Below are 15037 nucleotides of genomic sequence, written 5' to 3'. Positions count from 1 at the left end.
GTAATCTCGGCGCGCTCTAAGTATTTTCGCTGGAATTTCTTTTAAAAGAATAACGTCTTGGTTTAAAATCTTAAATCTTTGTTAATAAAAAAGCTGCATTATTTCATTTCGTCTCGATTTTCTTGTAAAATAGACCACCACGTCTCTTGGCAGATTTTTTTGACGTGCAATCCAAGAATTCACCCTGAAGACACGCTCTAGTTCCAAATAAATTTCCTGTCCACAAGCCAGGGCATCCATGAGTGCATCTGAAATTACTTGTCTTAAGTTCTCCTTTGGATCCTCAGCCAACCCCCGAATCCAAATTGCAAACTCCATATCACGAAATTGAGCAATCAACACATCAGTTTTAACACTTTCCAGACTCTCCTCTACAAGTTCAAGTCTATGATCACTTACTTCTGCTCTCTGTTCATTCTCCTCCACCCTCTCTGCCACCGCGTCTACATATTCAGCCAAACCTTGGAAAGCAGTTGTCACATTCATACAAAAGCCCTCATGTTTCTGCGATAAATCATGTTGTTGCTGTATTACTTCATCAAATCTATTTTGCATTTTAACATCCATCTCCTGAAACATCTCAGTCATTTGTTTAATAGTTACAGACATCAAATCCTGCAATTCTCTACCAGAGGGCGGTGGAGGTGAAGAAGATGGCGGGGGTGGCGGATGAGAAGTTTTAGAAGTTGGTTGGGGTGGCTGTGTCATCGGAGATGTGGTTGATTTTAAAGTTGAAGGCACGGTTTTTCTCGAAGCCATATTAGCAGTAAATTTCCAGTTGTAGAAAAGTCTTTTAAACGATTCAGCCAAAACGGATAATAAGCATATTGAAAGTAACAAAAGTTCAGACCGGAAATCACTTTCACTTCTTGCTGAAAAGTATCAGTCCATCGCCATTTTAAATTCACTTTCACTCAATCCACTTCAAGTATAGGGAAGAACTTATTAGCCAAGTTAGAGCAAAGTCCAAGATAAGAAGCAAACTTCCAGGGTTGGTTCATCTGCTTACAAAAAACTCACAGTTCAATTTAAGTTGCAGCAGTGACGGCGGCTTCTAGCTTCGCTGAAGCGAAGGCGTCCTGGATCGCGGAGTAAGCCTCGGGGCTCCGGAGGAGTTCTAACCTACGTCGTCCACATCGGACGACTCGGGAACTCAACTCCTACCCCGGGCAGCTCACCTATCCCCTTATGCCCAGGGGAAGGGTATCAAGCCGTTTGACAGCTGATGCTGGCTGTCAAAACGGCTTTTACGCTGAAACAGGCAGGAGGCAGCAACAGCTGCGTCCGACGAAGTCGCCTGCCACCGGAAGTCTCGAGTGCTATTTTCATCATGTCAATCGCTCATTCCAGAAATTGGCTAGAATGTGATGGTCGGTCCTCCTCGTCTTCGCTAAGGTGGAGAGACCTCTCCATCTCAATTTTCCAACCTGGTTGATGACTGCCTCATCAGAATATCACCTTCCTGGCCTTCTTCTCCCAGTCCTCCTCCTTCCTGACACCCATCAACCACCTGGGCTTGTGGCGGCATTCGGTGACCACTATCTCTTCCAATGAGCTCAAGGATTCAGAGCTGGTATATTTGCAGAGATCTGCTTGGTGGCAGGCTTCCCCCCCCCCCATCGCAGGCTCTTCCCTCTCCATTCCAATATCCAACTTTTTTTTTGCTGAGTCCCCCAGTAAGGGTCTTCCTTCCAGGCTGACTGTTACTGCAGATCCTGCTTAATGCCAGGGCCCACTTCAAAACCTCATCCTAAGAAAGCAGAACTTACGGAAGCAGTTTCTTCTAAAAGGAACTTTTATTAGGAGAAGCTGACAGCAGGCATAATAAGCAGGATCTGAGGGTTTCCCGCTTAGATCAATAGGTTAAAAGAGTCCCAAGCAAACCCCACCCCAATAGTTCATCCGGTCAGTTTGAATGGGCCAATCTCTAGGTGTTAAGTTCATTGTGGGAAAGGTGCTGATAACATCGGTCTTTCCCAGGCTCGCAACAAGATTGTTGGGTCTTTGCACTTTGTCTTCCAAAACAGGAGATAAGCTAGATGGCCAGAGGCACATTCCTTTCTCACCCCAAGGTAACATCAAGGGAGAGATAGTTCAAAGAGTGAATATGTAGAACAGCAGAGGGGATACATTGTAGTGATAGAGAGAACCAAAGAGACAGCCTGCAGCGTCTTCCCTCCTCCCCTTCAGGAGTATGGCAGAACCCAGAGTGGTGGAAGAATTAGAAATAGAAAAGAGTTCCCCTTAATATATATGGGTTCTGACAGTCTATTTCCTAAGTATTAGTGAACAAAAGTGGTTTCCAGTAGGCACCCAAAATCTATCTATATAGAGGCCAATGATTTTGTTACTATGCATCTAACTCAAAGTCCCTTAATTCTGAACATGGATAACTAAGGATCTCTAGATTGAGCCATCCTGTATCACTGATGTGTAAACTATGACTCTCTAAAGATTGTTGAAAAACACATTCATCAACCTTCACAATTGCCCATGCTTCCTAGAAAGATTGAGAATTGTAATTTAGCTGTCTGGTGGGGCACAAATTTCCTATCTCTATAAAAACATGCTTTTCCTGTAAAGTTATGATATCAATAAAGATAGTAACATATTAATTTATTTGTCCATTTAGGTATTCAAAATAAGCTATAACAAAGTACAGATTATAACTGGCCAAACTTTCCAAGGGCTTTTCAACTTGATGAGACTGCATCTGGACCATAACCGAATTGAATTCATCCATCCAAATGCTTTCAGTGGTTTAATTTCCCTCAGACTTCTCCACTTGGAAGGAAACCTGCTTCAGCAGCTTCACCCAAACACATTTTCAACATTCTTAGTCCTTGATTACTTCAGGGTGTCAACAATAAAATATCTTTATTTATCTGAAAATGCCATTAGAACATTGCCTAAAGGCATTTTTGAAAGGATGCCTCTACTAGAGAATATTTATCTTCATGGGAATCCCTGGTCTTGTGACTGCAAACTAAAATGGTTCCTTGAATGGACTGAGAAATCTGCAGGTAAGAGGAACTTTATAGCAAACAGTAGTAGGAAATCACCTTCAGAAGAAATTGGCCAGAAATACTGTCTGGGTATAGGCATTGTACAGGTTGTTCTCAATTTATGACCATTTCTTTAATGATAATTTAAATTTATAACAGCCTTGGAAAAAGTGACTTATAACCTTAACACTATAAGCAATAGTGATAATGCAATATCACTATTGCATTATCCCCACAATCAGGTGATCACAATTCAGGTTCAATTTATGACAGTTGCAGCATTGCATTCATACACAATCATGATTTGCAATCTTCCCAGCTGTCTTCCAACAGGTTGGGAAACCAGAGTTGCTTAACGGCCACATAATTCATGTAACCATATGATTTACTTAATGACTGTTGTAAAAATGGTCATAAGATTGAGTCAGGACACATGATGATTCACTTAATGACTGCATTGCTCAGCAATCAATACTTTTGTTATGATTGTGGTTGTAAGTTGATAACAATCTATATTAAATCATCTTGAGGTGTTTTCATGTAATGTATTGTATACATTCAGCCTTTCCAATTTATCCTGTAATCTGTATTTAAAACATGATATCCATCATGTTTAAGGTTTTTTCCTCAAAACAATATAATTTGCTTAATTTGTCATGCCATTCAATGAACAAAAATGAAAACCATTTGTCTCCCAATACATCAAGAATAAACATACTAAGGAGAATACACTTCAAGTAGCAATGGCATTTCTTTTCAAAACTAATAATATATCATTCAATTTACAGTCAAAAAGGCAAAACTGGGCATCTTCACACTTAATATATTTCTGATATTGTACAATGTTTAGGTTGGATGGAACAAACTTACTTTTTCATAACGTAAACATTTAATTAGATATTACAGGAGTTTTTTAACCACTAAAAAAACTGTTCATAAAAACTTCTCTGAGATTGTAAGGAAAGTTTTGTATTTATGAGCTCAGATTTGCAAGTGATATAAGAAACAACAAAAAATAATGTATTTGACTTTGCTATTCCAGAAGCAAAACCAATAATGTAGAATAGTCTGAATAATTATGAATCATATTCTTATTTATTTATTTATTAAAATCAAATTTTAGTGACCCATATCCATGGTTTCTTAGAGAGCATATATTATAAATATACAAAAATCATTAAATATAATAAAACACAATCAAACCACCAGCAGTGGCAACAATGATGACAACAATAATGATGATGTAACATTTAAAAAATCCAAAACAATGCCAGCAAAATAGTGTTTAATCATACTAGTGAGAGAAAATGCTGTTGATGTGACCCAATACTGGACAAATGTCATTTGGTTTTAATCCTATTTATTCTATATACTTTTTACACATGTTATATTTCTATGACCTATTTTATATTTATTTTATTTGCTCAATGTTGAATGTTACATGTGTACAATTTGTATGTGCTTCTGACTTGAACAAAAAAAGGAGTGTTTAACAGTATATTCTGCTTTCCTATTTTTTAAAAAAAATATTTGCATGGTACTGTAATGTTGATAACATGGTACTAGGAGAAACTACTGGGAATGGCATGCTACAAATATATAATACTACTGTTGAAGAGGTCACTGTAGTCATCCACCTTGATTAGTTCTCAGGAGTATTAGAAGAAATTATCCATTCCATTAAACAGTTTTGGAACCAGTATATTCCAGGTGTTGCATATATAAGGACAAAGGATACTTGGATGCACACTAGATAAGTGTCATTAAAAGTCACTACTAAGAGTGATTATGGGATGACTAGTAAGATTCAAGAGAAGATCATTCTGAGATCTCATTTATATAGATCATTCTGAGATCTCATTTATACAATAAATTATTATAGCTACAAATGGGAATAAGGAAAGAAAGGACAAACCCAAGAGAAATGAAGACACTTTATAATATTTTCAATTAAGTATTCTCTCTGATTGTATCTGTTTCTGTAAAAATGCATAATAGTGGTAACATGTACTTAGATTTATTTTATTACATAAACTTATTTATGAACCAATGAGCTATTTGGTACTATGAAAATAAGTTAATAAATATAAAATGAAACATTTATAAAAATATACATTATCTAATGGTTAACCTAGACAGCATTATCTTGAAAAGAACATGAACAAACTAGATAAAAATAAATAATTTCTGACCAGTTAAAAAGAATAATTTAATTAAATTCAAAGTATAGCTTAAAACATGGAGCAGCAGAGAAAGATAAACAAAAGTCTTGTGAATTTTTTTTTTTTGTCTTTCAGGTATCCTAAAGTGTAAAAAAGATAAAGCCTATGAGGATGGTCAGCTTTGTCCTAAATGTACCTTTCCTAAACAATTCCAGAAACAAGATATTCAAAATATGAAAGACATTTCCTGCAGAAAGCCAATCATACAGTCCCCATTAAAACAAAGCATCAACATCAAGGAAAATGATGAGGATAAAGAAGATGACATTTCTGAGTTACTAATGGAAGAATTTCAGTGGCCTCCATGGAACATTACTCTGAACTTGACCGATGAGCACAAAAACTCAGTGAACCTCAAATGTGAAATTAAAAAACCAACAGACTCTACCAAAATTCAGTGGAATCAGATCTCTCCTTATGAAATTGTGGTCAATGATACTGTTTCTCTGGATGTGGAATGTCATATGAACCGAGAAAACTACGAGAAATTGTGGAAGCTTATTGCATATTACAGTGAAGTGCCTGTCAAACTTAAAAGAGAACATGTGCTCACTCATGAACCTAAATTAAGCTATCACTATAGGCAAGGTACTGATTATGATGCTCCCTATTACACAGGTGTCAAAGGCAGACTCTTTGCTGAGCCTGCCTGGGTGATGCAGCCATTCATACACATCCAATTAAACAGACACCAGAGCACAGGAAAAATGGTAGTTCTCTCTTTTTCTTCCCAAGTTTCTCAAACTATTCAACCTCATGAAAACAAGCAACAGAGAAGCAGTTGGGTTATGATAGAGCAAGACCAGCGCACAAGAGCTGCTCAAAGTATAGTAGAAGGTTCAAATGCTCAGCTTAGCTGTAATGTCAAAGCATCAGAAAGTCCTTCTATAAGGTGGATTCTCCCAGATGGGACAAAATTGAAAGCTCCATTCAAAATGGAAGGCAAAATGTTTTCTGTTCTCAGCAGTGGCCAATTAATCATCAAGTCAGTGGCCTATGCTGATTCAGGGATATATCACTGTGTTGCCCAAGTGAGAGATGATGTAGACACAGTGGCCTACAGAGTTCTAGTGCAACCCGCAGTTATTCAGCAAGTTGATTCTGAACTACCAAAAATTGAAAAAAATGTGGGGGATTCCATACTATTACCTTGCAGTGCAGTGGCTATACCAGATGCTCATTTAAGCTGGATACTTCCAAGCAACCAAATGATTAATGATTTGTCAAACTCTTCTAGTGGATATTTGATAGAAAATGGCACATTGTTAATTCCATACAGCCATATAGGTGACAGCGGTTACTACAGATGTGTGGCCATCAATCAACAAGGATCAGATGAAGTTGTTGCTAAAGTAACAGTAAATAAGGTGGTTTCTGACAGATCTTCCAAAAGCATAAAATTTAAAAAGCAATCTAGTTCAAGAACCTCAGTAAGGGGGCAGGTCATAGGAGATGATGAGGGATCAGGTGATAAAGAGATTGATGGTATGCCAAGCAAGAAATTTCATCTAAAAAACCTTGAACTATCACTTAAACAGAAGAGTGATGACATTTCTCATGTTCAGGTAAGAACAAATAAAAAAAGGAAACGCAAAATGAAATTATGGAAAGGCATTGATAGGACCAAAGAGATTAATGTTGCTGAGGGTCGAAGAGTATTTGAATCTAGGAGGAGAATTCATATGACAAACAAACAAATTAATCCACAGCACTGGGCTAACATTTTGGCAAAAGTCCGAAGAAAAAGTCTTCTCAGACTTACAACAACTTCTGTTCCTCTTCTAAGTGCCACATCAGAGATTCCTTTTACATATTGGACCACAAGAAGTCATCTACCTATCTCCAGTCTCTCACCAAGGAGTGCTGTGGAAATCAATGGAGAAGAATCTTCAGCAGATACTTCCCATTTGGATGAAGCAGAATTATTTTCAGTCATGGTTCCCTCTGTCATCAGCATGCAGAATTATAATCAAGACCAAATACTTTCTTCAGCAGTGCATGTGGAACATAAATTCTCAAAAATGCCAGAAGATCCATCCTACATGGAAACCTCTGTAGAACAGGAGATCCAGTTCTCTCCAACTATACAGACAATATCTTGGGATCATAGTGATTGGAACACAGACCAATCAAAAGTAGCAGAACCAAAAAGGATAGAAATTTTTGATGGAGAAATGAATAGAATTGCCCAAAAAGAAGCTGTACCTTATACTCAGAGCACTTCAATGATAGTCAGCAACAAGGAGAAAGCCACACCTAATCCATATTCAGAAATTTCAGTCAAAGATCCCGTCCTTGCCAAAAGCCATAAGACTAAAACTAGCAAACAATATTTACAATCTAAATCTATGAGTAATGTAAGTAATGTTGCAATAAATTTTACACATGCTGAAATCAACAACTCTGTTACTACTGTTGCATCTGCTGCTCAAATAACAGATTTTGCTCCTAAAGAACATGACAGCATAGAACATGTACAAGTAATTCCATTTACAGATTCTAAAAGCCTAATATTAACAAATGTGAATCCTGAAAAAACAAAATCCTCTTATACTATAGAAAGTACTATTCATCCACTGAAAAAGAAAGAACAGCTGCTGACAGCTGCTGCTACTAACAAACCAACTACAGCAGCCACAATAACAGCATATGAAAGAAAAATGACTACATCTGAACCAGTGATCAGTAAGCATTCACGAAGAAGACCATATGGGAGACGGAGAACAAATAGATTCAAAAGACCAAAACCTATTCCTCCTACAGCTTTTAATGTAGAAGAGATATCTTTTGTTCCAAAACTATCTAGACTTGACCATGCTACTCAAACCATCCAAGGTTTTATGGCTGGATATCAGAAGCCTGAGGATGAAATACAAAAACTGAGTTCATCATTAAAAAATACAACTACTTTACAAAAACCCCAGGACACAATAGCAACTTCAGCTGTTCATCTTCCTTCTTTATTACTTAAAACACTGTTAACTCTTTCTAGTGTCATAAATGATCAGAAAAGTCAAACAGTGATATCCACATATCATTCGGTGACTACATCACTCCCAAAGCAGTTGCAATTATCTCACAATCCAGAGTATGCAACAGCTTCAGAAAATAAGTTACCCATAGGTTATAATAAAGTGACAAATACACCCACAACAAACATTTTAGGAGAAAGCTCAACATCATCTTCTGGTCTTACCTCTTCAGTGATTCCAGAACTTAAAGCTAACTTTGCCTCATCAGTCTACACAAAAGTTATTGACTCAAAGGTAGCTCAATCAAAGCTATCTACTCAACAGTATCTATCTGTTAGCCAAACAGAACATCCTGAAACTCTGCCATATTTAGAAAAATTGTGGAAGTTTTCAGATTACCTAATAAAGACTACAGTGGAACCATTTTTTCATGAAGTTGAAAAAATGACTATATCTCACCACAGTTTAGTCTCTGATCATACTTCTATAACTACAGAAATGAACCAAATTCTTGATCTTTGGCAAAATAAAACACACATTCTACCAACTTCAAGATACTCCAAAGAAATTACTAGCCGGTTCCATAATCATGATGATGAGACTGCAATATATAGAACTGAAAAAAAATATCCCTCAGTTGTATCCATTTCAATGCTCACTACTCTTCCTCCATTAACACCTATGAATCTTAATTTATCATATAATTCTTCAACAAAAAAACCCCACACATCTGTTAAGCTAATATATTCAGATAGGAAGATATCCACTGTCGATAGCATAAGAGCCAGATATAGCTCAAGACAGAATGAACTTTCCATCAGTCAGCAAAAGCAAGGCAGTAGCAGGCCATACAGCAGCTTTTCATTAAATCCAAATATTCCAAATCAACCAGCTGGGAAAAAACCAGATTTTTCATCTCCAAAGTATATTCATGGGAGGGGGACTGCGAAACCTCCATATCTCATTGCATCAGGATTTTTTCATCATTTTATAACTCACAAAGTGCCCCTTCATTATACCAATAAACCAGAGATAACAGCATATGCAGCCTATACCATACAAAAGAGAAAAACCTCTTCAACTTTCCCTACCCCCACACCTGCTCCATTATATAGACCTAAAATGCCTATTCCAGGCAAATCTGACAACCAAGATGAAATCAGACAAAATATTTATTCCAAAGTGTTTGTCACCAACTTTCTTCCTGAAAGTAGAGATAAGTCTGGAAGAACAATCAACCATGCTATGCCATATTTGAACAATGCTAGAACACCATTTCTGATCAACAGAACCAGGATATTTCAACACTTGGGAATGAACTCTAAACCACTGGTGCTTAATCTACCAGTTCTAGTAAGCACAACTGAGAAAACATTTCTCTCTATTACCAAGAAGATAATGCATAGCACTTCTTTAAAAGCCACCACTATCCCAGTACCCCCTATATCCTTGGATACTGTACTAGCACCTGGCACAATCATTCCTATCTTCACTACTCCAAAAATAAAATCTCAAGTGAGTTCAACCTTGCAGTCTTCCAGTGGTATCTATTATAATAATCCAAATGTGTTATTTGTGCCTAAATTGGATAGAATTAAGGTTTTCAACTCAAGTCTCATTCAGTCTTCTGTGCCTTTAACACAACAAGGAGAAAAACCTAAAATTATCACTAAAATGTCTAACAGTCTTTCCGCCCTAGTTGAGTCAGATGTTGCTATCCCATGTGATGCCACAGGAGAACCAAAGCCTCTCCTTTCTTGGACAAAAATCTCTACAGGTAACCTTTTTATCAGCTCATTTCAACAGCTACAGTAGGATGTAAAATCAATGACATTGAATGTATTTTATTTAATAATAAGCATGTATTTTTGTTTCTTTCGATGATTTCAGAAGTGCAGTACTTTTATAAAGTTGTTCACCAATCAGTAAAATAGATTGTTGCACCATGCATATTTGCAGTTTTGGTGTGCATTATTGATGCAAAATAAAGAATTATATCTTTATAGGCATTCCCATCTTTATTGTGAAATTCATTGAAGCTATATTGGATGGGTTAAGTCAGTAAATTGGTTCAATGTTAATTCCAGCCAATCTGGCCAAGAGCATAGGATCCGGAGATGTAAAATATCTCTAAGAATACCCTAATATATGTTATAGGACTTGGTGATTCTTTTAATGTTAAAAAGACAACCTAAGTTTAAAGTCATTAATTTTTATTGAATGATTGAAGCAAATGGTTAGATATGGTACTTAAATCTGTGAATCTTAGATTTTGTTAGAGTATTGCAGTGCATTTCTAAGTTCTATTTAATAGATGATAAGTACTTTAGAAAGTGTTGAAACAGTGACTTGTATTTATTTATCTACCCTGAAACTTTAGGAGCAACAATGATAGCCCAAACAAAGATGCAACGTTTTGACGTCTTGAAAAATGGCACATTCCTTATTCACAGTGTTCAGCTTCAGGACCATGGACAGTATCTCTGTGTTGCTGAAAACTCTCATGGCACTGATAAAATGATTGTCCTGTTGACTGTCATAGCTCAACAGCCCAAAATGCTGGGTTCTCGCTTTAAGGATTTGACTGTTTATTTTGGAGAAAAAGTGACTATGGATTGCCAAGCCACTGGAATCCCAAACCCACACATTTCTTGGATTTTTCCTAACCGTAAAATATTTCAAACTGTGAGTACTACAGAGGGAAGGGTTTTGCTATATGAGAACCGAACCTTGCTCCTGAAAGACACTAACTTTTCAGATCGGGGAATTTACAAATGCATAGCCAGCAATGCTGCAGGAGCTGACAGTATTGCAGTGAGACTTCACATAGCTGCCTTGCCACCAATTATTGAGCAAGAGAAAGAAGAAAATATTTCCCTCAATATGGGGCAAAACGTTAACATTCACTGTAGTGCAAAAGCAGCCCCTCCACCTGGCATCCGTTGGGTACTTTTTGATGGGACTCAGATTCAGCCCTCTCAGTTTGTCCATGGTAATCTGTTTGTTTTTCCAAATGGAACCCTTTACATACACCATGTCTTGCCCAAAGACAGTGGGAGCTATGAATGCATTGCAGCAAATATGGTTGGAGCAGTCAGGAGAACTGTACAGCTGCAGGTCAAAAAGCAGTCAACAAATGCCAAGATCACAGGAAGCTCACCCCAGAGAACAGATATAACCTATGGTAGCACCCTACGACTGGATTGCAGTGCCTCTGGGGATCCCTGGCCATGGATCATCTGGAGGCTTCCTTCAAAAAGAATAATGAATTCTCTACAGAGGTAAAGATTTATTTTGGCATTCCATGTATAAGTTGTTGCATTTTGATTTTATAGATTCTTCAAATCAATGTAATCCTTTCATTCATTCTAGTAATATCTACATTAAGTCTGGGATTCATGGACTGTGGTCCCATGGTTATCTGTGGCTTCCTAAGCTATGGGTAAGACTTTCAAAGTCCTTACAGAAGTTGCTCCCAATGTTTAACCTTTAGTAAGATATTAATGGGAGAAATTATTAACATCTGGAGAATAAATATATTATTTAAATTAATTCAAATTACCTCAATTGTAATCTGCTGTGGCCATTTGAGTTCCAAAAAATTGGACATTTGTTTTATGTTCTATGATTATAAATTATCATTTTATATCTGAGTATGCAAAGATGCATTAGAATCTAACTATATATCATTGTTTCTGAATATGAACTAACCAGCAAACATATTATAATTTTAATACCATTGTATTTCTCTTTCATGTAACATTGCAACATTTGAGGATTGCTTGATTTTATGTATGTATTTTCAGAAATAAGCCAGGTCAGTCGATAGCTAAACTTGACCCTAAGAGACAGATATACTGAGGCAGGAACTAGGTCACAGTTTCAGCCCTTGCAATGCTTTGTGCATCCTGGATGGATTTGATAAAGCTAAAACTGTGCTCTGCTGATGTTTGAATGGGAAGTAAGACAGGGACAATTTACTTCTTAGCACAGAATCATTTTTCAACTGCAGTGGTGAGGTCACTTTCTAATTCTATATTCCAACTTGTGACAGAATTATATCTTGTTGCATTTACTACAGGCTGCAGTTTCTGGTGGAGTACATGCTTAATATGAAAAAGAGTTCACTTCCTGGCCTCAAGTCTTTGATTGTGGGACAAGGAAAGCTCCACCATAGCTCTGAAAAGCTAATACCAACGCATGAGTAGATTAATACTGTGCTTCGTTGAAAATAAGACCCAACCAGAAAATAAGCCCTAGCATGATTTTAAGCATGTGCCTAATATAAACCCTACCCTAAAAATAAGCCCCAGAATTGTGGTTGCCCTGGGGTGTGTGTGTCAGTTTGATGTTGCTCGTGTCAGGGGGCACCTGGGGAGCCACAGTGTGGCTCAGGGATCTAGGGGCCTCCAGCAGATGGAAGTAGACCAGGGTGGGCGTCAAGGCCTGATCCACCAGAGGAGCCCCACTCAGGTTGAGTGGGGCAGCTCTGGGGCTGGACTCGGCCAGGGTGGGGAGTCCTGGCTGCCTCTTGGGGATGGGGGCTCCCCACCTTTCCTGTTCGCTGGGGTCATAGTGGGTGTGGCGGTGGGCAGCAGGCTGACTGGAGGACCAGATGGGATGGCAGGGTCAAGCACGTAGAGGCTGATGTGTGGCATCATTTCCACCCCACTACCTGCCTTGCTTCACCCTGTGGTAGCAGCACCAGCAGCAGGCAGAGGTGGGGGGAGGGAGGGAGGCACAGGAACTACGGAGTTCTGCATGGTAGAAATAAGGTAGAAGATAATTGTTACCACACCAAAGCCATTTAGCTGAGGTGACCAGTGAATGTGGTTTCAGCTTTTACACTGTCCCTTGACTAGAATATTAGTGTGCCTAATTCAGGGATTGCTCCCCTTTTCCTTCAGCATAGCCCAAGCTCTCCACACTTCTTTCCACTTCTGCCTCAAAGCCTTAGCAATGCAGTTCTCTCCCCACCTTCCCAGTATGTAATCCTAATCCCACCCCCTTCCTTGAACTACCACCTATTTACCTATTTCTACCCATGAGGGGCAGGCTTTCTTTCTTGTCACTTGTTCTTCTCCGAGATTGTTTTCTTGCGGAGGCCACTCCATGGCCCCTGCACTCTCGGCCTGCTAAACCTCACTTAGCTAAATCAGACAGAACTTCAGCACCTAGCACACACCAGGCTGAAGAGGAGCTCTCCTGTAAGCCAATCACCAAACCGGGTGGAGCCCTCCAATAAGCCAAAAACCAACAGGTGTTGCTCCCTTCTCCTAAATAGCTTTGGTTGGTAACAGTATCTTCTACCTCATTTGTACCATGCTATTTTTGTCAGTCCAGATCTGGTAACCCTATTATCTAGCTCAATCTACATGTTCCTACATAGATTAATACCTTAGCATGGGAAAATTGGTGGGCTTTAATTACTTACCCATTGCATTATGACATGGGCAGAACCTATATTGAATAGGATATTCTAAGGCAAATTAGGAATAGTAGAAAGGAAATTAATTATAGAAAATCATAGGTAACAAGTATAAAAGTATCAGCTAAAATACCAGCTACAGATGAATGAGTGGCAATTAAATATCCTATCCTCACAGTTTTGAGTCTCAAGAGTACTAGGCTGATACCTATAACTGCATTCTACGCCAAAGCTGTAGTAGTTATGACTAGATAACTACCACAAAATATTGAAAATGTGATCCAATACTATTTTTATATGTTTATTTATTAATCATATTTAGCCTTCCATCTCACGAAGAGTGACTCTGGCAGGCATACAGCAACTGAAGAAAACAAAAATATAGAAACAACAATTATAAAATAAAAAAAATCACGTTAAAAGATAAGTATTAGAAAAACAAATGTACAAAGTCTAGGCAAAGAGGGGATAAAAATTGTGACCTCAATACTTGAACCATTTAAGCATGTTTTTAGTTCCCTGGGAACGCCAGAGTAGATATAGTGTATACCTTTTTTTAATGAAAATTATCACCACTTTTGATCAGTGACATCATCAAAGTAAACAACCCACGTGATGATTACATCATCAGGTCATGCCCCTAAGCGGAAGTGACGTGTTGGCCTAAGCCCATCAAGATAAGCATGAGTAGCCCTAACAGCCCTATTTTCAGATAAGGCGTGTTGAACCTAACCCCATCAAGAAAGATGTGGCAGTCAATCCTCTGGGTACATGATTAGCTTAACCCTAGACTAATTCTATGGACATTCAAAACCAAAAAAATCTAAGTAAAGTGAATAATTAGCAGAGGCCTGTGTTTTATTTATTTATTTATTTATTTATTTATCAAATTTGTACCCCGCCCTTCTCCTAGCGGACTCAGGGTGGCTTACAGTTAAAACAAATAACAGTTAAAACAAATAACAAATAACAATACAAAATACTAAATTTAAAAATGTAATTAAAATGAAATATTAATTATTGGCCGTTTCTTTTTTAAAATTATTTTAAAACCAAATTAAAATACCCCTTAGGCCAGTCCTGCTAGCTTAAATAGCCATGTCTTGAGGGCGCGGCGGAAGGAGGGGAGATCCGGAATCACCCGGATCTCTGGGGGTAGTTCGTTCCATAGGGTGGGGGCTCCAACAGAGAAGGCCCTCCCCCTGGGGGTTGCCAGCCGGCACTGTCTGGCTGACGGCACCCTGAGGAGACCCTCTCTGTGGGAGCGTATCGGCCGATGAGAGGTAATCTGTGGCAGAAGGCGGTCTCGGAGATAACCAGGTCCGATGCCATGGCGCGCTTTAAAGATGATAATCAACACCTTGAAGCGCACCCGGAAAGCCACCGGCAGCCAGTGCAGTTCGCGCAGCA

General features: G+C 38.4%; 1 protein-coding gene across 1 annotated transcript in view; it reads left to right on the top strand.

The window, feature by feature from the left end:
• Positions 1-15037, top strand: part of MXRA5 (matrix remodeling associated 5) — a 58472-nt gene that overhangs the window by 17663 nt on the left and 25772 nt on the right. Inside the window, exons 3-5 of the mRNA XM_029283865.1 lie at positions 2633-3023; positions 5303-9976; positions 10580-11480. Of these exons, the coding sequence (XP_029139698.1) occupies positions 2633-3023; positions 5303-9976; positions 10580-11480 (5966 nt within the window). The remainder of the gene's footprint in view (positions 1-2632; positions 3024-5302; positions 9977-10579; positions 11481-15037) is intronic.

The sequence above is a fragment of the Protobothrops mucrosquamatus genome, unplaced genomic scaffold (assembly GCF_001527695.2).
Source record: "Protobothrops mucrosquamatus isolate PMUCROS unplaced genomic scaffold, P.Mucros_1.0 scaffold257, whole genome shotgun sequence".
Lineage (NCBI taxonomy): Eukaryota > Metazoa > Chordata > Lepidosauria > Squamata > Viperidae > Protobothrops > Protobothrops mucrosquamatus.
Note: the sequence above shows the minus strand (reverse complement) of the source record. Positions and strands in the feature narration are given on the sequence as shown.